This window comes from Physella acuta, unplaced genomic scaffold, assembly GCF_028476545.2.
Source record: "Physella acuta isolate Inbredline_101_S28 unplaced genomic scaffold, ASM2847654v3 ptg000196l, whole genome shotgun sequence".
Lineage (NCBI taxonomy): Eukaryota > Metazoa > Mollusca > Gastropoda > Physidae > Physella > Physella acuta.
The window spans coordinates 230,306-254,809 of NW_026731715.1; the positions used below are offsets into that span (position 1 = coordinate 230,306).

Sequence of the window (24,504 nt, forward strand, 5' to 3'; positions counted from 1 at the left end):
ATTTTTCTAAAAACATCGATATTTTTCAAAAATCTTTTCTGAACTCTGTCAGCATAGAGCACTTTGATCAATTCCTATTACAATTTATTAAAACCGTTTTCTAAAACGTGAAATAACGGCTAAAACTCGTTTTCTAATATTGCTTTTTTATAGTGCAAAAAGTGACGTCACACCACCTGAACCCCACCCCTCCCCCTCACCACACACCAGAGGCGTAGCGACCCTTCCCGGCGCCCGGGGACAAACTTTTCGATTTGCACCCCCCCCCTCGAGATTTTGATTTGCACCCCCCCTCAAACTTTCGATTTGAACCCCCCCCCCCTCGAGATTTTGATTTGCACCCCCCCCCTCAAACTTTCAATTTGCACCCCCTCAACCTTTCAATTTATTTTTCCAACCCATTTTGGCGTCCCCTAAGCTCGGCGCCCGGGGACATATGTCCCCCCGCCCCCCCCCCCTCGCTACGCTACTGCCACACACCGTCAGAAAATTACGGACCCCCCTCCCCCCATGGAGTGTGACGTCATTTATGGACGACCCCTAAATTATGAGAATAACATAATTAATGTGAATTACCTGTAACCTCACGAGTCATCTATAAGAAGATGATTAGAATTCGTAATATTGTTTACTAAATGTAAGTCTAGAATATAGGACTATAAGGACGTAGGTTCATATGTAGGACATTTCTCACATCGGTCATTGTTACTGTAGGCTCACGTGTACGATATTTCACATCCAGGAGATTGTAAGCTCATATGTAGGACATTGTAACTGTATGTTCACAAGTAGGACATTGTAACTGTATGTTCACAAGTAGGACATTGTAACTGTATGTTCACAAGTAGGACATTGTTACTGTATGTTCACAAGTAGGACATTGTTACTGTATGTTCACAAGTAGGACATTGTAACTGTATGTTCACAAGTAGGACATTGTAACTGTATGTTCACAAGTAGGACATTGTAACTGTATGTTCACAAGTAGGACATTGTAACTGTATGTTCACAAGTAGGACATTGTTACTGTAGCTTCACACAAAAGACATATCAAATGTGTATGTTTAAACTTGGACAGTAAAAACTCCCAGATATTACAATGAACATTTAATGCATACTCGCAATAAAAACACAAGTAACACAATAGAGGTTTTATAAGGTTATTTTTTTGTAAATATATTGTTTATTTTTAAAAAGCTACATAAAGTCAATATGAAATACAAAATCACAGCATGGTAAAAAATAAATGCCCATGCATCAAGTAAAAATTTTGATTTTACTAGCGTCACAGAAGTCCATTGTGCTAAGTCTATAGACATTGAGAAATAAAAAATTATTAACATTCAGACGTTTGTATAAGCTATAAGGCCTACACCGGCATATAATGTAAAGACAATAACATCCCCATTGTGCAGTAATATAAACACACATGCTATAGGTTATCAAACAAATAAATAATTTGATTGAAATAAATTATATACAATTTGTATAAAGAAAAGTAGCTTATATATATGAATATTTGAAAACAGCATTAATTATAAAAACACAGTAATATACATTGCAATTTACGGTGCTTTCTAGAATGCTGTCGTGTGAATTGTTGACAAAAAAAAATTCACGACCCATCATTGAATGCCTTGATCTCGGTCTGGACTTGAGTCTGCAGGACGTCCCTGAGTCAACCCAGCCAGACTGGTACCTAGCACGCTACTAGACTTTTTTCTCCGGGGGGGGGGGGGGGGGGGTTATGTATAGGCCCCCTACTGTGTTATATTAGGTTTATACAGGATGATTTTTTTTTTTAGAATGCCTTATACGGGATAGATGTAGCATAGACAATGTAATAAATATAGACCTTATATTTTAAAATCTTATTTTCTGCTTTTAAAAACAGTCACATGAAAACTTCAACACATTATAAGCTTTTCCTTCCCATTGTAGACAGTGTTTCTTCCAGACTATTTTCTCCGGGGGGGCACTTGAAATTTTCGGGGGGGGGGGGGGGGCGGTAGACTTTCTTCGGGGGGGGGGGGGGCGGACACTGTTAAAAGTATATATTTTCTATATAAATTATATAAATTTCATTTCGCCCCGAAGAGATGCATGGAAGAAACTCTGATTGTAGATTGACGCGAAGAGCATGATTTATTTGAAATTCTTTTCACAATATATTTTTAAACATGGAAACAATGCAAAAGCAAAATCGAGAGAAAGTATTAACTTCAGACCTACAAAGACTTGAGCAAACCGATATTTCACTGATCAAACCAGAAAACCTGGCTAGTTCAATACATGAGATGGTAGTTAAAATATAAAAACAGCACAGCCTGCACTGTTTAGCGTTATTTAATCAGCTGGACGATGAGCATGATTCCACCAAAAGCGTAGAAGACTGTTCCAGCAATGGCCACCCCCATAGACCAGCCAACTTCCCTCCCCAGGCCCCATATGTTCTCCACGTTCTGTGAGGACCCAAACATGGCGTATCCAATGCTTGAAAACAGGACTGAAAATAGGATACAACGAAATAGAGTGTTGTATTTTGTCTTAAGAGAGTTGCCTTCACAGTCACTTATTATAGCTTCTTGGGAAAGTACACTAGGTACGTAGGGCCAGTCGACCTCAGAGATCGACCAGTAACTATACATTGCAGTTGCCTCGAAGGTCTAGGTAAAAAATATCATATATTAGACTCCACCTAGGAGTCGGCGTGGTCGAGTCGGAAAAGTCTCGCGTTCGAACCCTCGAGCAGATGAGACTTGTTAGTTTAGGGATGGGGGGCGGGCGGGGGGGGGGGGGGGGGGGAGGGGGACGGACGACGACGACGACAGCAACTCTTCTAGGAGAGACAATTCCAAAATCAAACAACTGCTGTCTTGTAGTTTGTTATTGGAAGCCTCAAAGGGGTCATCCATAAATGACGTCACACTCGTAGGGGGGAGGGGGGTCCGTAATTTTGTGACGATGTGTGATGAGGGGGAGGGGGGGGGGTCAGATGTTGCGACGTCACATTTTTGCATTATAAAAAGCAATGTTGGAAAACGAATTTTAGACGTTATTTCGCGTTTTAGATAACTGTTTTAATAAATTGTAATAGTTTAGACAAGATTTTGGAAAAATAACGATGTTTTTAAAAAATTCAACTGCAATTTTGAGGGGGGTTGTAGGTTGAGGTGTGACGTCATTTTAGGGGGGGGGTCTGGCTTTTTGTGACGACGTGTGACGGAGGGAAGGGGGGAGGTAAAAATCGTCAAAAAGCGTGACGTCATTTATGGATGACCCCAAAGGCGCATAACCAGTTGACACATATACTTAATTGTGTTGGAGGGGATCCCTTCCAACACTAAATTTAAGAACGAAGAAGAAAGAAGCCTTCACCTTATTAGTCAAAAGCACAAACATTGACCGTACAAATTTGACGTGTAAGGCGATTTTATTTTTTTATTGTTCACAAATGGCTCTATATAAGTTCGTCGGGTTTAAAGACTAGAGTTCCGTTTGTTTATGCCATCCTCAATGATTACACCTAGCAACTAGTGGCTGGTAAAACAGAAATCTACTAAAAAAAGTTACCTCCCGCAAAAGCCAGGGCCACTGTAGCTTGCAAGAAATCCTTACGACGGCACGAGTCAGCACAGATGTACAACAGCAGCACCAAGAGGGCCAGGAAAAATCCGATCAGTCCTAGACACTCCATAGCTTGGATGGCTCGGTGGTAGTCTGTCAGACAGACAATTTAATGACAGACAGACAATTTAATGACAGACTGTCAGACAGACAATTTAATGACAGACAGACAATTTAATGACAGACTGTCAGACAGACAATTTAATGACAGACTGTCAGACAGACAATTTAATGACAGACTGTCAGACAGACAATTTAATGACAGACTGTCAGACAGACATTTTAATGACAGACAGACAATTTAATGACAGACTGTCATACAGACAATTTAATGACAGACTGTCAGACAGACAATTTAATGACAGACAGACAATTTAATGACAGACTGTCAGACAGACAATTTAATGACAGACTGTCAGACAGACAATTTAATGACAGACTGTCAGACAGACAATTTAATGACAGACTGTCAGACAGACATTTTAATGACAGACAGACAATTTAATGACAGACTGTCATACAGACAATTTAATGACAGACTGTCAGACAGACAATTTAATGACAGACTGTCAGACAGACAATTTAATGACAGACTGTCAGACAGACAATTTAATGACAGACTGTCAGACAGACAATTTAATGACAGACTGTCAGACAGACAATTTAATGACAGACTGTCAGACAGACTTCAAAGTCTATAGACGTCTCTATCTTAGGGCATTATAGTACATATCATACATATTAATAAACGTCGAGATTTCAGGAATACAGCTCAAGGTTCAAATTAAAAATCGGTTCATTAATAGCCCAAATAACTTAGTTCAACTTTGCCGTTCGATATCTCCAAAAGTATTTAACATTTTTTCCCCAAGAACCTTGAGCGTTATACGTGAACATTTAATCTATTCTTCTACCAAGTTTCACTGTTGTAGTACGAAAACTCGAAGAGTCTATAGACTCTAAGTAACACCCCTCTTTTAAAAAGGTGAAAAAGCCTCCCCCCTAATCGGCACGTTGCCGCGGGGGGGTAAAAAATGCGATTAAATCGGCGATTTCTTCAACGTCTGAAATAATAAAGAAATCAAACTTATACAGTTAAAAAGGTTGTTCAATTACGAACAGAATGATGTATAACATGTTAACATAAACACAATAAAAGCATGCAAAAAACAGAGTTAAACATGCAGGGGGTAGGGAAAAGCCGATTTGTCCGATTTTCTCGGCAGCGGCATTGGCCTAGCATAAACATGGAGCATATATAAATCTATGTTGTAGATCTATAACTTACACGACCTTGTACAAGCTAAAAAAAAAAAATTTCCTCCAATGTTTATGTTATTAAAATTGTAAAAATGAGCAATTTTTTGTGTTTAAAAATATTACAAAATTATCATAAAGCACACTGATTCTGATAAGACACATTTGTAACTAGACTAATTCTATAGAAGAAAGTTGTATCAATGAATGGTATGACATTTAAAGTAACAAGAAATATAAATATAATAAGATATGCCTATATTTTTGGAATAGATTAGGCCTGTACGATTGCACATAGATTACATAACATATTTTAAGAAGTTACATCATCACAAATATACTATTGTTATAGCATCCTTCTCTTTGTATTAAAACTGTATTAGTTATCTTTTCTTTAAGTAGGCTATTCACTTAAGTTAACTGACAATGAGCAAAAGAGATTTTAAAATAAATACATGGTAAATTATGAGCAAAAGGTGCGAATTACATAACCTGACCTTTATAGTTTTGTAATAATGTTCGACCATTTTAAATATCACCATTAGCTTCAGCATATACAAATGTCATATTATGGTTTAAAACAGTGTTTAATTTAAAGAATGACTTCTTATCACACGGATTATCAGATGTTGTAAAAAAAATTGAAGGGGGGTATTACATAATCCATGAAATAAGTCTGTTATGTAATCAAAAGACACTTTTTAAAATAGCATCATTGGATTCGGCATACAAAAATCTACAAAATATCATGAAATGACATCAATTGGTGAAGTCTGCTTGCTTTTATACCACTTTTAGTGAAAAACTCTTAAAAATTTGGTCCATACCCTCCCAGTATTTTTCCTCTTTGAGGGTCTACCCCGGTTGTCTGAAAAAACTGCTGTTTTTTAATGACAAAAAAATTCATAACTTTTTTGTTTATGGTCAGATTTTGAAAATTCAAACTGATCTGTAATCAGATTGACAGCCCCTATCCAAATATGTAACTATTATATTGTTTTACTGAAATTAATTTTTTGCATTGGCCTAGCTAAATTACATCTAGTGGAGGTGGACATTTTACATTTACTTACGTCATCTAGTTGAGGTGGACATTTTACATTTACTCATTACATCTAGTGGAGGTGGACATTTTACATTTACTTAGGTCATCTAGTGGAGGAGGACATTTTACATTTACTTAGATCATCTAGTGGAGGTGGACATTTTACATTAACTCATTACATCTAGTGGTGGTGGACATTTTACATTAACTCATTACATCAAGTGGAGGTGGACATTTTACATTTACTCAGGTCATCTAGTGGAGGTGGACATTTTACATTTACTCATTACATATAGTAGAGGTGGACTTTTTACATTTACTCAGGTCATCTAGTGGAGGTGGACATTTTAAATTTACTCAGGACATCTATTAGAGGTGGACATTTTACATTTACTTATTACATCTAGTGGAGGTGGACATTTTACATTTACTGAATTGAAGTAAAGTACTACTTCCGGTTTTTAGACTTCACTCTAAAACTGCATGTTATCAATGTATAAGATCTAATACTTGTATAAAGCTTCGTCTACCTAACTTAAACAGTACTCAAGTTATTGAGTTCACACTGATGTGAATAAACCGCTTATGGTTACCAGAAATCATTCAAAAGGTCGGCGTTTTCGAGTCGGTAAAGCTCATGGTTGCTAAACCGAAAATTCTCGAGTTCGATGTTTGAACCCTCGGGCAGATGAGGCTCGTTAGCTGGGGACAGCCACTCTTCTATGAGAGACAACTCCAAAATCAAACAACTGCTGCCTTGTAGTTTGTTCTTGGTTGAACAAAGGCTATGGAAGCAAATCCAAAAAGAAAAGCAGGCTGAAATCGGAGTCAATGGCCTCAATGGCACATAACCAGTTGACACGTATCCTTAATTGTGATGGAGGCGTGGTCGAGTCGGCAAAAGCTCATGGTTGATAAATTCGAAAAAGTCTCGCGTTCAAACCCTCTGGCAGATAAGGCTCGATCCCTTCCAACACTAAAAATTAAGAACGAAGCAAAAGAAGAAAGTTCAAAACTTGTAATAAACCAGCGCGTACAATGTTTATGTATTTTTTGAATTTCGCCAACTTAAGTTACAGGCCTTTGAGAAACTGGAAGTAAAATAAGTACCACTTCCGTTTATTAGAAATCGCTAAAAAAAACAACAACTAAGAAACTGTATATAATACTTATAGATCTATATAATATTTCGTCAACCTAACTGAAACTGTACTCCAGTTTAAAGCGTGTTCTACAGATGGACAGGGTTGCAAAATTAATTTTTCCGGCTCTGGAAGATTATACAACATTACATTTGTCAAACTATCGACTTAGACGTTTCGCATAATTTCAATACATCATTTATATTCCGCAAACAATAAAGTAGAGAGCTGCAAAACGGCGAATTTTTTTCAAATTATCTGTTAATTATTCAGCACGATTACAATATTTTCTCTATTCTTTGTCTACGAGAAAGTAAAAAACTGTACAGAAGTGAATATGGTGTTGTATTTGTGTCAAGCAATTACAATGTGCTTTAGTTCTCCTAATTAAAACTAATTAAAACCAGATCTCGTTAACCATATCTGCAAGCACATTAACAAGACTTACCCCAAATCATAAAAAAATTGCTACCACTACTTTAAAAACACTAACAAATGGTGCTAAGTCTTTAAAATTATCAAGCAACATGGTACCTTATTATAAAATAATAATAATGTTAATAATAATGATAATAATAATAATAACGATAATAATAAAAATAAAAATAAAAAATAAAAAAAATAATAATAATAACAATAAAATAATAATAATAATAATAATAATAATAAAAATAAAAAAAATAAAAATAAAAATAATAATAATAATAATAATAATAATAATAATAACAATAATAATAATAATAATAACAATAATGAAAAGAAAATGTTGCATACAAACAAACGACCTACAGATATTTTTGCAACGTTAAGCAATTTGAAAGCAAAAGTACTCAGGAAAAAATATCTTTCTCTTAGTACGCAACAGTTACTATCTAACCCTACACATTCTTCCCGCTCCACACTTTCTGTGAGGGATTCCCTGTGTGTAGGGTGGGGTGAGCGCTGATTGGCCAAAAGAATGTTTGTGCCAGCAAAATATTCTCGGCCTGCTGGTAGAATTTGGGTCAGATCTTCCACTGTGGTACCTGCCAGTGGTTCTCAAACGTCGGGTCCTAGATCAGCGGGTCTCAAACGTCGGTTTCTATATATATATATATATATATATATATATATATATATATATATATATATATATATATATATATATATATATATATATATATATATATATATATATATATTATATTACATGTAGAGCACTGTGTCTATAGATTACATGTAGGGCACTGTGGTGGCTATAGGTTACATGTAGGGCACTGTGTCTATAGATTACATGTAGGGCACTGTGGTGGCTATAGGTTACATGTAGGGCATTGTGGCTATAGGTTACATGTAGGGCATTGTGGCTATAGGTTACATGTAGGGCACTGTGGCTATAGATTACATGTAGGGCATTGTGGCTATAGGTTACATGTAGGGCACTGTGGCTATAGGTTACATGTAGGGCACTGTGGCTATAGGTTACATGAAGGGCATTGTGGCTATAGGTTACATGTAGGGCACTGTGGTGGCTATAGGTTACATGTAGGGCACTGTGGCTATAGGTTACATGTAGGGGACTGTGGCTATAGGTTACATGTAGGGCACTGTGGTGGCTATAGGTTACATGTAGGGCATTGTGGCTATAGGTTACATGTATGGCACTGTAGCTATAGGTTACATGTAGGGCACTGTGGCTATAGGTTATATGTAGGGCACTGTGGCTATAGGTTACATGTAGGGCACTGTGGTGGCTATAGGTTACATGTAGGGCATTGTGGTGGCTATAGGTTACATGTAGGGCATTGTGGCTATAAGTTACATGTAGGGCACTGTGGCTATAGGTTACATGTAGGGCACTGTGGCTATAGGTTACATGTAGGGTATTGTGGCTATAAGTTACATGTAGGGCACTGTGGCTATAGATTACATGTAGGGCACTGTGGTGGCTATAGGTTACATGTAGGGCATTGTGGCTATAGATTACATGTAGGGCACTGTGGCTATAGGTTACATGTAGGGCACTGTGGTGGCTATAGGTTACATGAAGGGCACTGTGATGGCTATAGATTACATGTAGGGCACTGTGGCTATAGGTTACATGTAGGGCACTGTAGTGGCTATAGGTTACATGTAGGGCACTGTGGCTATAGGTTACATGTAGGGCACTGTGGTGGCTATAGGTTACATGTAGGGCACTGTGGCTATAGGTTACATGTAGGGCACTGTGGCTATAGGTTACATGTAGAGCACTGTGGCTATAGGTTACATGTAGGGCACTGTGGTGGCTATAGGTTACATGTAGGGCATTGTGGTGGCTATTGGTTACATGTAGGGCACTGTGGCTATAGGTTACATGTATGGAACTGTGGCTATAGGTTACATGTAGGGCACTGTGGCTATAGGTTACATGCAGGGCATTTTGGTGGCTATAGGTTACATGTAGGGCACTGTGGCTATAGGTTACATGTAGGGCATTTTGGTGGCTATATGTTACATGTAGGGCACTGTGGTGGCTATAGGTTACATGTAGGGCACTGTGGCTATAGGTTACATGTAGGGCACTGTGGCTATAGGTTACATGTAGGGCATTGTGGCTATATGTTACATGTAGGGCACTGTGGTGGCTATAGGTTACATGTAGGGCACTGTGGCTATAGGTTACATGTAGGGCACTGTGGCTATATGTTACATGTAGGGCACTGTGGCTATATGTTACATGTAGGGCACTGTGGCTATAGGTTACATGTAGGGCACTGTGGCTATAGGTTACATGTAGGGCACTGTGGCTATAGGTTACATGTAGGGCACTGTGGTGGCTATATGTTACATGTAGGGCACTGTGGCTATAGGTTACATGTAGGGCACTGTGGCTATATGTTACATGTAGGGCACTGTGGCTATATGTTACATGAAGGGCACTGTGGCTATAGGTTACATGTAGGGCACTCTGGCTATAGGTTACATGAAGGGCGTTGTGGCTATATGTTACATGTAGGGCATTGTGGTGGCTATAGGTTACATGTAGGGCACTGTGGTGGCTATAGGTTACATGTAGGGCACTGTGGCTATAGGTTACATGTAGGGCACTGTGGTGGCTATAGGTTACATGTAGGGCACTGTGGCTATAGGTTATATGTAGGGCACTGTGTTGGCTATAGGTTACATGTAGGGCACTGTGGCTATAGGTTACATGTAGGGCACTGTGGTGGCTATAGGTTACATGTAGGGCACTGTGGCTATAGGTTACATGTAGGGCACTGTGGTGGCTATAGGTTACATGTAGGGCACTGTGGTGGCTATAGGTTACATGTAGGGCACTGTGGCTATAGGTTACATGTAGGGCACTGTGGCTATAGGTTACATGAAGGGCATTGTGGCTATATGTTACATGTAGGGCATTGTGGCTATAGGTTACATGTAGGGCACTGTGGCTATAGGTTACATGTAGGGCACTGCGGCTATAGGTTACATGTAGGGCACTGTGGTGGCTATAGGTTACATGTAGGGCACTGTGGCTATAGGTTACATGTAGGGCACTGTGGTGGCTATAGGTTACATGTAGAGCACTGTGGCTATAGGTTACATGTAGGGCACTGTGGCTATAGGTTACATGTAGGGCACTGTGGCTATAGGTTACATGTAGGGCACTGTGGCTAAAGGTTACATGTAGGGCACTGTGGTGGCTATAGGTTACATGTAGGGCACTGTGGCTATAGGTTACATGTAGGGCACTGTGGCTATAGGTTACATGTAGGGCACTGTGGTGGCTATAGGTTACATGTAGGGCACTGTGGCTATAGGTTACATGTAGGGCACTGTGGCTATAGGTTACATGTAGGGCACTGTGGTGGCTATAGGTTACATGTAGGGCACTGTGGCTATAGGTTACATGTAGGGCACTGTGGCTATAGGTTACATGTAGGGCACTGTGGCAATAGGTTACATGCAGGGCACTGTGGCTATAGGTTACATGTAGGGCACTGTGGTGGCTATAGGTTACATGTAGGGCACTGTGGCAATAGGTTACATGCAGGGCACTGTGGCTATAGGTTACATGTAGGGCACTGTGGCAATAGGTTACATGCAGGGCACTGTGGCTATAGGTTACATGTAGGGCACTGTGGTGGCTATAGGTTACATGTAGGGCACTGTGGCTATAGGTTACATGTAGGGCACTGTGGCTATAGGTTACATGTAGGGCACTGTGGTGGCTATAGGTTACATGTAGGGCACTGTAGTGGCTATAGGTTACATGTAGGGCACTGTGGCTATAGGTTACATGTAGGGCACTGTGGCAATAGGTTACATGCAGGGCACTGTGGCTATAGGTTACATGTAGGGCACTGTGGTGGCTATAGGTTACATGTAGGGCACTGTGGCAATAGGTTACATGTAGGGCACTGTGGTGGCTATAGGTTACATGTAGGGCACTGTGGCTATAGGTTACATGTAGGGCACTGTGGCTATAGGTTACATGTAGGGCACTGTGGTGGCTATAGGTTACATGTAGGGCACTGTGGCTATAGGTTACATGTAGGGCACTGTGGCTATAGGTTACATGTAGGGCACTGTAGTGGCTATAGGTTACATGTAGGGCACTGTGGCTATAGGTTACATGTAAGGCACTGTGGTGGCTATAGGTTACATGTAGGGCACTGTGGTGGCTATAGGTTACATGTAGGGCACTGTGGCTATAGGTTACATGTATGGCACTGTGGCAATAGGTTACATGTAGGGCACTGTGGCTATAGGTTATATGTAGGGCACTGTGGTGGCTATAGGTTACATGTAGGGCACTGTGGTGGCTATAGGTTATATGTAGGGCACTGTGGCTATAGGTTACATGTAGGGCACTGTGGTGGCTATAGGTTACATGTAGGGCACTGTGGCTATAGGTTACATGTAGGGCACTGTGGTGGCTATAGGTTACATGTAGGGCACTGTGGCTATAGGTTATATGTAGGGCACTGTGGTGGCTATAGGTTACATGTAGGGCACTGTGGTGGCTATAGGTTACATGTAGGGCACTGTGGTGGCTATAGGTTACATGTAGGGCACTGTGGCTATAGGTTACATGTAGGGCACTGTGGCTATAGGTTACATGAAGGGCATTGTGGCTATATGTTACATGTAGGGCATTGTGGTGGCTATATGTTACATGTAGGGCACTGTGGCTATAGGTTACATGTAGGGCACTGTGGCTATAGGTTACATGTAGGGCACTGTGGTGGCTATAGGTTACATGTAGGGCACTGTGGCTATATGTTACATGAAGGGCACTGTGGCTATAGGTTACATGTAGGGCACTGTGGCTATAGGTTACATATAGGGCACTGTGGCTATAGGTTACATATAGGGCACTGTGGCTATAGGTTACATGTAGGGCACTGTGGTGGCTATAGGTTACATGTAGGGCACTGTAGCTATAGGTTACATGTAGGGCACTGTGGCTATAGGTTACATGTAGGGCACTGTGGCTATAGGTTACATGTAGGGCACTGTGGCTATAGGTTACATGTAGAGCACTGTGGCTATAGGTTACATGTAGGGCATTGTGGCTATAGGTTACATGTAGGGCACTGTGGTGGCTATAGGTTACATGTAGGGCACTGTGGCCATAGGTTACATGTAGGGCACTGTAGCTATAGGTTACATGTAGGGCACTGTGGTGGCTATAGGTTACATGTAGGGCACTGTAGCTATAGGTTACATGTAGGGCACTGTGGCTATAGGTTACATGTAGGGCACTGTGGCTATAGGTTACATGTAGGGCACTGTGGCTATAGGTCACATGTAGGGCACTGTGGCTATAGGTTACATGTAGGGCACTGTGGCTATAGGTTACATGTAGGGCACTGTGGCTATAGGTTACATGTAGGGCACTGTGGCTATAGGTTACATGTAGGGCACTGTGGCTATAGGTTACATGTAGGGCACTGTGGTGGCTATAGGTTACATGTAGGGCACTGTGGTGGCTATAGGTTACATGTAGGGCATTGTGGCTATAGGTTACATGTAGGGCACTGTGGTGGCTATAGGTTACATGTAGGGCACTGTGGTGGCTATAGGTTACATGTAGGGCACTGTGGCTATAGGTTACATGTAGGGCACTGTGGCTATAGGTTACATGTAGGGCACTGTGGCTATAGGTTACATGTAGGGCACTGTGGCTATAGGTTACATGTAGGGCACTGTGGCTATAGGTTACATGTAGGGCACTGTGGCTATAGGTTACATGTAGGGCACTGTGGTGGCTATAGGTTACATGTAGGGCACTGTGGCTATAGGTTACATGTAGGGCACTGTGGTGGCTATAGGTTACATGTAGGGCATTGTGGCTATAGGTTACATGTAGGGCACTGTGGTGGCTATAGGTTACATGTAGGGCATTGTGGCTATAGGTTATATATTGGGCACTCTGCTGTATAATCTATGAGAGGACATAATCGACTTCATACTTGAACCAAAGATGTTCTGCTAATTTACAATCAGCAAACATAACAATATTCATCATTACCACACCAAAAAAAAAGACTTAAACACCGTAATAAAAGTTTGTACATACTTTCTTTAATATGTGTAAATATTTTGTATATTTAGAAAGCTACGTTAAGTAAATAAAGAATATACAAAAAGCACAGCTTGGTAAAAAAAATGTCCATGCATAAAATTAAAATGTGTAAATTGGAACACACGCAATTGCACTTCCTTTTTCACACTACACATCTTGATTTAACTACTGAAGTACATTAACTTGACCGTAATTAAAAATAGCACCTGTCTCAATTAGTACACCCAACTAAGCCTACTACTACTTTTTATGCCTACGACTACTTTTTTATGCCTACTACTACTTTTAATAAATTTATTTAAAAAAAAAGTTAAAACCACCGAAGGCGAATTTTGCCCAACGATCAACAGACTAAGTTGTCTCACGTCCTGATCATTTCGTCGCGTCTACTGTTCGTGTTAAATGTCCACAAACCGGAATAAAACATTCAGCACACAGGGAACTTCTCCATCCTGTAGTGCCGAACTGATGCCTGGGCAGACTGGGCAGTTCGCTAGGGGCATCGCCTGCAGTACCTAACTGACATCTGGGCAGACTGGGCAGTTCACTAGGGGCATCGCCTGCAGTACCTAACTGACATCTGGGCAGACTGGGCAGTTCACTAGGGGCATCGCCTGCAGTACCTTACTGATGAGTGGGCAGACTGGGCAGTTCGCTAGGGGCATCGCCTGCAGTACCTTACTGATGCCTGGGCAGACTGGGCAGTTCGCTAGGGGCATCGCCTGCAGTACCTTACTGATGCCTGGGCAGACTGGGCAGTTCGCTAGGGGCATCGCCTGCAGTACCTTACTGATGCCTGGGCAGACTGGGCAGTTCGCTAGGGGCATCGCCTGCAGTACCTAAGTGACATCTGGGCAGCCTGGGCAGTTCGCTAGGGGCATCGCCTGCAGTACCTAACTGACATCTGGGCAGACTGTGCAGTTCATTAGGGGCATTTACATATTGAGCAACATACTCCCTTACATTCTTGGAACAATTTCCAGTTAAGTTTTAGGTGAAGTATGTTTTCAACCATCAAACAACTGCAATGTGTCTATAAATCCGATCTCACCTCGACCCTTCGCTATCAACGCCCACCCCTTCCCCCCACCCCATCCACACTTTAACTCTTACCTTAAGAATCACAAGCCAGCCACTCATGTATTAAATGTAATTATTAGGTAGTTAAAAACAACTGCAAATAAAATAATAGAATTTTAAAAAATTAACATAATCCTAAATAATTTCTAAAAGCCACGACTATTTTGCTAGATACTACGACATTTGTAGGCAGTCTATAGGCAGTCTATAGGCAGTCTATAGGCAGTCTATAGGCAGTCTGTAGGCAGTATGTAGGCAGTCAACCATTAATGTAAACACAAAATCACATCTATTGCGCAATAGTCAGGCTACACGGAGAAAGATTGATGACAGAAAATATCCAACAAATTTGATAGATATATACTCATAAAGAATTTGTATATAAAAACTGATATATGTATATTTGAGCACAGCATAATACACAGACATACACATTGTAAGTCACTCTCTATTTATTACAGTCACGGTTAACCTTGTTAAATATTGAAACCATCCTATTCATTTAAGCCATTATCTTATACAAGATTGTTATACTCGTACAGTTATAAGCACACCAAATGTAAACAGTACAATGCAGTAAATCAACTATTGCGAGGTGGGGATATCCGTAAAACAGTTTTATGGATAAAATCCAAACCTCGACTTTTCGAAGGTTTACTGTATATTAAAGGAGTAGCTAACTATGGCAATCGTATTACAAATATTTAGATGATAAAAAATGCTACATTTTAGTATATTAATACGTCTATTCATTATATTTGGAAACATAATATGATGTTGTTTTCTTTTAAATTTGGTAGATATAAAAATAAAATAGAAAGAAAAACACAAAGGATTAAATTCACGATGTCTGGTCAATATGTCGTGTGAGATAGTCAAGCTTTTCTAACCGTCATATAAAGTTGACATAAAGAATCACATAGATCGTAAAGCTACACACATATCGCTGATACAAAAGAACCTTTCATCCTCTAAACCAAGTCAAGTTTTGTTTCACGTCCCGTCCATTAATATTCATCCAGAAGCGAAGCTAAAATTTGCATAAATTACATCAAACATTACAAAAGTCTGATAGCGTTTGCGATGTGAACGATCTAGTGACTGGGTCTACGACTTTTAAACATCCCAACTTTTTATAAACTTCTGGAATTGTCCCAGAGGTCCAAATTATTAAATGATTCTATTTGTGGGCGTGGTTACAGATATCCAAAATAGACCTACCATAAACAAGCCTAAAAGGGTAAAAGATCCACACATTTTTAGCGACCCAAAATTATAAAGAGAGTAGGCGGTCCCGACGACCTTACAACACAGACAAACATTTCCCAAGACGCACGCACTACAGAGACTTAAGTAGTATGGTGATTCCCCGAGTGAGAAAACCAGGTAGTTCAATACATGAGATAAAATGAGAGTTGAAATACAAAAATAGCACAGCCTGCATTGTTTAGCATTACTTAATCAGCTGGACGATGAGCATGATTCCACCTAAAGCGTAGAAGATAGTTCCAGCAATGGCCACTCCCATAGACCAGCCAATATTTCTCCCACGGCCATATAAGTTTTCATTGTTCGTTGAGGACCCAAAGATGGCGTATCCAATGCTTGAAAACAGAACTGAAATTTTACAATGTTTTTATTTTAAAAGAATGCAGCATTTTGTCAGAGGAGTGGGAAAGTTTGTACTTGAACTGGCTCAAGTCAACAATGTTACGGCTTCAAACTCAGTGAATTAAAAGTTAGTGAATTTCTGGGAAGTTTTCCGTGTTAAGTAAAAAGTAAAAATTTGTCATCTGTAAGTAGTTTTCCAAACTATGTGAATAAAACGATAGTTAATTGATGTTTTTTTGTATTTTTTATTTTCACTTTCTTCCTTCTCTATTGTTTGTTCTTACAGGCGTCAACTTTCTATTCATGCAATTTTTAGATTTGCTTTCTATCAATCGTATTCATTATATCAATAAAACGCTAAAATGAAAGTATTTAAGAAAGTCTTCTATGTGTTTACTTAAGTTTAGTAAATATCTAAAGAAGTTTGGTAAATGTATTTAACTACAGCGCTGAAGTTACTAGTAATCTTAAAAGTCCAGCAACTCGTGCAATTAAAAATATTTTAAATATGTCAAGTTACCTCCCGCAAAAGCCAGGGCCACTGTAGCTTGCAAGAAATCCTTACGACGGCACGAGTCAGCACAGATGTACAACAGCAGCACCAAGAGGGCCAGGAAAAATCCGATCAGTCCTAGACACTCCATAGCTTGGATGGCTCGGTGGTAGTCTGTCAGACAGACAATTTAATGTCAGACAGACAATTTAATGACAGACTGTAAGACAGACATTTTAATGACAGACTGTCAGACAGACAATTTAATGACAGACAGATAACTTAATGACAGACAGACAATTTAATGACAGACAGACAATTTAATGTCAGACTGTCAGACAGACAATTTAATGACAGACAATTTAATGAAAGACTGTCAGACAGACAATTTAATGTCAGACTGTCAGACAGACAATTTAATGTCAGACTGTCAGACAGACAATTTAATGACAGACTGTCAGACAGACAATTTAATGACAGACAGACAATTTAATGACAGACTGTCAGACAGACAATTTAATGACAGACAGTCAGACAGACAATTTAATGACAGACAGACAATTTAATGACAGACTGTCAGATAGAGAATTTAATGACAGACTGTCAGACAGACAATTTTTTGACAGACTGTCAGAAAACAAAGTACGGTATGTCAGACAAAAAAATTAAGGATTTATGACGTGTATAGGTTTTTTTTTTAAATTAAGTTTCTAATAAAAAAAATACACACCGTTCGGATAAGTGTCACCTCCCTGACATGTACTACCGGCACAAAATTTATGTTGCCACAACCCGGACTCCATATGTTGGTTGCGATAGTTGGAGGAGACCATCCAGCTAGACGTGGCGAACCCGATGACAAACAGAATGAGCCCCAGAGAAAAACATCCCAAGGCAATCTTCAGCCAGGTCGAGGCTGCTCTCAGTATGTTGGCCATGGTGTCCTGTAGAGAGTGGACATAGGACATTTACTCAGGTCATCTAGTGGAGGTGACATTTGACATTTACTTATTACATCTAGTAGAGGTGGGCATTTTACATTTACCCAGGACATCTAGTGGAGGTGGACATTTTACATTTACTAATTACATCTACTGATGGACATTTTACATTTACTAATTACATCTAGTGGAGGTGGACATTTTACATTTACTTATTACATCTGGTGGAGGTGGACATTTTTCATTTAGGCTACTCATTACATCTACTGATGGACATTTTACATTTACTCAGGTCATCTAGTGCAGGTGGACATTTTAAATTAACTCAGGTCATCTATTGGAGGTGGACATTTTAAATTTACTCATTACATCTAGTGGAGGTGGACAGTTTTAATTTTGCATGGGCGGCCTTCGGCAGGATGCGATTTGGCGCCCTGGTCTTTCCCGTGAACGCTATGACGACTTCGTTCGGCCAAACAGTGTGATAGACAATGGATAGGATGGAGCGTTACAAACACTCACTAAACTGAATCAGGCGTATCCGCCGGCTTCCTGGTAGGGTGCGATTTGGCTGCAAATAAAAATGTCTGTTTCGGCCCCAAAGGCTCACATGGGCCGCTGAGAGCCATGTAATACGATTTATTTTAATAATCAGAAAAATTAACCAAGGTTAGATTATTTACTGGGATGTTTATTTTTGTCCGTAAAAAAAATCCAAATAGTTTAGTCACTTTGCAAATGATGCAATTAGTATCTATTTTTAGACAATTCAATCAGAAATTGAGACCGAGCATCTAATAATAGACCATTAGTAACGCTAACACATTGCATCAGTCACATTGATGTTTAAAACACGTTAATAATTTTTTTACGTGTCAAAGAAAAAAATCATGATCATTTGTGTCACTTTAGCGAATGACGCAATCAGCATCAATGTTAACAGGATGATATTTAGCACTCTGGGTTATCCTATGAGCACGATGGCGCCTATTAGTTTTAATAAGGAGCCAGGGGCCGTACTCGGCGCCTATGCGGTAGTGTAGATGGGGGCTCCCAAGAGCCCCCACTACGTCTTTGACACATGGGTGATCACCGAATTGTATTCTACCTCATTATTTCGGTGAGTGATTAGTAGTGTAGGTAAACCAGTTCCCCGATGATTATGATCCAAGCGCAGGCATTGTTTACATTTAAATAACTCAGTTTTAGAAAACAAGGTCTCGCGTCTTAGAACATAGGATTGGTAACGCATTGATGAAACCCGTGTTATATATTCCGTCAGACTTCTACCCCGCATCTATGCGCGGGGACGGGTACGCTAGTAGTGAGATAACCCTGTATAGTTCAAAGTCAGTAGAAAAATATCTTTTAAAAGTATTTATCATACGTTAGTCACTCTCTAACCCTAACCCCCCCCCCCCCCCACACACACACTCTGTGAGGGATTCCCTGTGTGTAGGGTGGGGTGAGCGCTGATTGGCCAAAAGAATGTTTGTGCCAGCAAAATATTCTCAGCCTGCTGGTAGAATTTGGGTCAGATCTTACACTGTGGTACCTGCAAGTGGTTCTCAAACGTCGGGGCCTAGATCAGCGGGTCTCAGCTTATCATCATATCTCAGTGGATCTCAACCTAAACTAGGAGATCTCTCGCATGTTTTATAACGGCCCGACTCTTAGATTGAGTTAACATTACAGCATACACATTTGTTGTTGTTAGTTAACATTACAACATACTCATTTGTTGTTGTTAGTTAACATTACAACATACTCATTTGTTGTTGTTAGTTAACATTACAACATACTCATTTGTTGTTGTTAGTTAACATTACAGCATACACATTGGTTGTTGTTAGTTAACATTACAACATACTCATTTGTTGTTGTTAGTTAACATTACAGCATACTCATTTGTTGTTGTTAGTAAACATTACAACATACTCATTTGTTGTTGTTAGTTCACATTACAGCATACACATTGGTTGTTGTTAGTTAACATTACAACATACTCATTTGTTGTTGTTAGTTAACATTACAGCATACTCATTTGTTGTTGTTAGTTAACATTACAGCATACTCATTTGTTGTTGTTAGTTAATATTACAGCATACACGTTGGTTGTTGTTAGTTAACATTACAGCATACACATTGGTTGTTGTTAGTTAACATTACAGCATACACGTTTGTTATTGTTAGTTCATATTACAGCATACACATTTGTTGTTGTTAGTTAATATTACAGCATACACGTTGGTTGTTGTTAGTTAACATTACAGCATACACATTGGTTGTTGTTAGTTAACATTACAGCATACTCATTTGTTGTTGTTAGTTAACATTACAGCATACTCATTTGTTGTTGTTAGTTAACATTACAGCATACTCATTTGTTGTTGTTAGTTAATATTACAGCATACACGTTGGTTGTTGTTAGTTAACATTACAGCATACACATTGGTTGTTGTTAGTTAACATTACAGCATACACGTTGGTTGTTGTTAGTTAACATTACAGCATACACATTGGTTGTTGTTAGTTAACATTACAGCATACACATTTGTTGTTGTTAGTTAACATTACAGCATACACCTTGGATTTTGTTCGTTCACATTACAGCATACACGTTTGTTGTTGTTAGTTAATATTACAGCATACACGTTGGTTGTTGTTAGTTAACATTACAGCATACACATTGGTTGTTGTTAGTTAACATTACAGCATACACATTGGTTGATTTTAGTTAACATTACAGCATACACATTGGTTGATGTTTATTAACATTACAGCATACACGTTGGTTGTTGTTAGTTAATATTACAGCATACACGTTGGTTGTTGTTAGTTAACATTACAGCATACACATTTGTTGTTGTTAGTTAACATTACAGCATGCACATTTGTATATATATATATATATATATATATATATATATATATATATATATATATATATACACCTATGTATATACACCCACAAACGGAATAACTAACTAGATATTACCTCTAGTGAGTCCGCTGAAGCTTATTCCACTGCTCCTGTATTACAACACGCGTCTATGGTGTGGCAGGATGCCAGGTAAGAACGTTTGAGCTCCAGCACATCCTACTGCCTGCCCGTGTAGCCGCTCACCCTGACCCCATTACTCGCGATGCCAGCGGTAACTGCCTGGACCCCCTGACACGACATGGCTTGTGCGCCTGAGGAAGATTTAATTCTGGCACCACAATATCTTCTGAGATTTGTATGTCATCAACGTAATCTTTTACAGTGTCATTGATGCAGGGGTACATTTGATTTCTTCAATTTAAGGTGGCTAAATTTTGTTGGATGATTCAACACATATTAGAGAATCCTGAAATATTCAACCACTCATGTTCACAGAAATTTTAGACTAGAGAATTTGACATTTTTCAAAATTATCAAAAGGCTGGGAATTTTTTTTTTTACAAAGTACAAAAATAATAGCGTTTCCATTAGGAAACTAGAAACTGCTAAAAAAAAGTATGAAGAAATATTTGCTCATTCTAAACAAATTCATATAAAACTGTTGCCGTGCCCAGCAATATGTTGTGCTAATTGAGCATTAATAAACAGGAATAAATTAAGCATGCACGCTACTGGATACAGTGGACAAATAGCAGCAGGGACTAATTAATGCACTAACAGACCAGTGTTGGTGCACATGGTTGGTGAAGTCATGGTTGGTGAGGTCATGGTTGGTGAGGTCATGGATGGTGAGGTCATGGTTGGTGAGGTCATGGTTGGTGAGGTCATGGATGGTGAGGTCATGGTTGGTGAGGTCATGGATGGTGAGGTCATGGTTGGTGAGGTCATGGCTGGTGAGGTCATCGATGGTGAGGTCATGGTTAGTGAGGTCATGGTTGTTGACTGAGTGAATGGTGGTCAGGGAATGGTCTCATTACCCACAGGAGTCATTAGTCCCACTACAGTCACGAAATAGTATCACAACCGGAGAGTCATACAATAGCCTCACTACCCACAAGAGTCATCAAATAGTCTCACTACCGTATATTCATGTAATATTCTCACTATAGTCATGTAATAGTCTCACTAAAGTCATGTAATAGTCTCACTAAAGTCATGTAATAGTCTCACTAAAGTCATGTAATAGTCTCACTATAGTCATGTAATAGTCTCACTATAGTCATGTAATAGTCTCACTATAGTCATGTAATAGTCTCACTAAAGTCATGTAATAGTCTCACTAAAGTCATGTAATAGTCTCACTATAGTCATGTAATAGTCTCACTATAGTCATGTAATAGTCTCACTATAGTCATGTAATAGTCTCACTAAAGTCATGTAATAGTCTCACTATAGTCATGTAATAGTCTCACTATAGTCATGTAATAGCCTCACTAAAGTCATGTAATAGTCTGACTATAGTCATGTAATAGTCTCACTATAGTCATGTAATAGCCTCACTAAAGTCATGTAATAGCCTCACTAAAGTCATGTAATAGTCTCACTAAAGTCATGTAATAGTCTCACTATAGTCATGTAATAGTCCAACTATCCGAGTAATCTGATTGACTATCTATCTGATGAAGCATTCAAGTGACAACCATCTGATGAAACATTCAGAGAGTGTCAGAGACTATTGCGTCACCTTTAACCTGGACTCTAATAACAGCCACACCCTCGTGAGCTTCACCCATGAGAATCTGATTGGCTCATCCGTGTGGGCGGGCACCCCACCCACCACACCAACCCCACCCCGGTACCAGCCTGAGTTGCAAGCCACACCTGCACCTAGCTACACACGTGTAAGCACTGGTGTGTTCTGGGTCACGCATCATCTTTGTCTAGCTACAACCATCACAATAATCACACACAACTCACACCATTTTAGATAGCACAAAAGACACAATCACTCACACCATTTTTCCAACCGATGATTTTTATAGCTGTTACTTTTAGATTAGATAGAGCTTAATTATTTTCATAAATCGTTCATTAATAGCCGTCAACACAGCTATCATTATGTGTGTAACTTCAATGTGGCTTAAAATAGTGCAGGTGGGGGATAGGTGGGGGGGGGCTTATCTACTGGCCTCGTTTCGTTTGTTGTTGGTTTTGCAGCCAACGATTGGATGATTGCAGTGGTTCCCAACCTTTTTCGAGTGGCGACCCCCTTTCATAAAACGTAAGTGACCCGCGACCCCCATATAATTAACAAGTTGAAATTAGTAAAGAAAATAATAAGCACTAAATTAATATTTTCTAGTAGACTTTCAATATGAATTATTCTTGATAACTGTTTTAATACGATGAGCATAATTACATGCTATTAACAAGCATTAACTAACATTAACAATTAAATTTCGCAAATTTAAGAATTCATCTTGTTATTCATCGGCAATGCTTGTAACATCAACGAAAGCAGAGAATGGGTGACAATGCAGATTCTTCTTCTTTCAGCTCGGGGAAAATAACGCCGCAGTTCGTTGTCAAGAGATTCAAGATGCACAGAATCCTTTAAAATTTTTATCTATCACACCACACTGCAGAGTTTCTCAAACATAGCAGTATTTCAAATATTTATTTTTTCTCGCCAATTTTGCAGCTTTGATAAAAATGCCAAGAGATTATCATGAAAAGAGATAATATTCGTTCCTTTATCAGGTTAAGCTTATGTTGATGTTCGAATATATCTGCTAGGTATGATACTCTCTCCAACCACACCATGTCGTTAAAGTATATCAAAAGGTCTTGTTTCCTTGCACTTCCAAGAACATCTTGATTTCATCTTTCAATTCAAAAACACGATTGACATTTCCTATTGACAACCAGCGTACTGAAGTGTAGAACCTCGTGATCTTTATTCATGTCTGTGCACAGTTCATGAAACAGACAGGTGTTTAGGACTCCAGATTTAATATGATTTACGACTTTTATTAGCAATGGAGTCGGATAAGTCTTGCTGGCGAGGGCATATGTGAATCATGCAGCTAAATCTTTTACCTTTTACTTTTTTCTGAAACCCCCATTTTGACCCAAACACGACGCACCATCCGTACAAGCCCCACAGCCGTTTTCCCATTTTAATCCTCCAGTTTCAAAAAACTTATTTATTTTCTCCATGATATCTTCACAAAACATTAACTCTTATTTGCTAACATCTGAATGAATATATTTCACAAAGACAAGCAACTGCGAACACGAACTCACGTCTGTCGATTCGTCAACTTGAAAATCAAACAATGGTGAAAGCTTCATTTCATTCTAAATTTTTCTTTTAACATAAGCCGCTGCATAGTATTATTAGACAGAGATATTTGTTGCATCTTTACTGCACTGGAATCCCCAAGAATTAATTTTACCATCTTCAGCATACATGGTTTGATAAGATTTTCTCCTTTGTGTGAGAGGTTTTTTGCTTGGCAATTTCTAATACTACTTCATATGATGCTTGCACTAATGCTGTGTTTTCTTGGTGAAAACGTTCTGTTCGATCAAGTCTCTGACGTTTGCAACTATCTTCATGCCGAAGAAAGAACTACATATCTTTTTTGGTGTGTTCCGAATGACTCGTCTCAAATTGACGTTTGAAAGTTTTCATAGACTCCTGACTAAGAACAACTTTGCACAGTACAAATTGTTTATTCTCTATTTCATTTCCAGTGATGCTAGTAATGCCGAATTTCAAATATTTTTCTAAATATTTATGTTATTTATTCATTGCTAGAGTTTAGTCTACCAGTTGGCGACCCCCCAGAAAGCCCTTCGCGACCCC

The 24,504-nt window shown here is 39.3% G+C and overlaps 2 protein-coding genes across 3 annotated transcripts; both read right to left on the minus strand.

Annotated features, from left to right (window-relative positions):
• Window positions 1-2,243: 2,243 nt before the first annotated feature.
• LOC131936936 (uncharacterized) lies at window positions 2,244-7,966 on the minus strand. Of its 2 annotated transcripts, none has more exons than XM_059294073.1 (3): window positions 7,861-7,966; window positions 3,574-3,720; window positions 2,244-2,506 (listed from the first exon to the last, which is right to left on the minus strand). In XM_059294073.1, the coding sequence occupies exons 2-3, from the start codon at window positions 3,695-3,697 to the stop codon at window positions 2,343-2,345; spliced, it is 288 nt and encodes a 95-aa protein (XP_059150056.1). In that variant the 5' UTR covers window positions 3,698-3,720; window positions 7,861-7,966; the 3' UTR covers window positions 2,244-2,342. The 2 variants fall into 2 exon arrangements, with proteins under 2 accessions (XP_059150056.1, XP_059150058.1); XM_059294075.1 differs by having other exon boundaries at window positions 7,846-7,920.
• Window positions 7,967-13,608: 5,642 nt separating this feature from the next.
• LOC131936934 (uncharacterized) lies at window positions 13,609-20,843 on the minus strand. Its single transcript, XM_059294071.1, has 4 exons — window positions 20,748-20,843; window positions 17,539-17,752; window positions 16,836-16,982; window positions 13,609-16,321 (listed from the first exon to the last, which is right to left on the minus strand). Exons 2-4 carry the CDS (start codon window positions 17,744-17,746, stop codon window positions 16,158-16,160), a joined length of 519 nt encoding a protein of 172 aa, XP_059150054.1. The 5' UTR covers window positions 17,747-17,752; window positions 20,748-20,843; the 3' UTR covers window positions 13,609-16,157.
• Window positions 20,844-24,504: the final 3,661 nt, after the last annotated feature.

Bases quoted from the DNA above. Each gene is read 5' to 3' on its own strand.
- LOC131936934 (XM_059294071.1), bottom strand. From the start codon at position 17,746: ATGGCCAACATACTGAGAGCAGCCTCGACCTGGCTGAAGATTGCCTTG. The intron at 16,983-17,538 runs GTGTGTATTTTT...TCTGTCTGACAG, and splicing joins AGGTGACACTTATCCGAACG to ACTACCACCGAGCCATCCAA. The intron at 16,322-16,835 runs GTAACTTGACAT...GTAAAATTTCAG, and splicing joins GGCCCTGGCTTTTGCGGGAG to TTCTGTTTTCAAGCATTGGA.
- LOC131936936 (XM_059294073.1), bottom strand. From the start codon at position 3,697: ATGGAGTGTCTAGGACTGATCGGATTTTTCCTGGCCCTCTTGGTGCTG. The intron at 2,507-3,573 runs GTAACTTTTTTT...TCCTATTTTCAG, and splicing joins GGCCCTGGCTTTTGCGGGAG to TCCTGTTTTCAAGCATTGGA.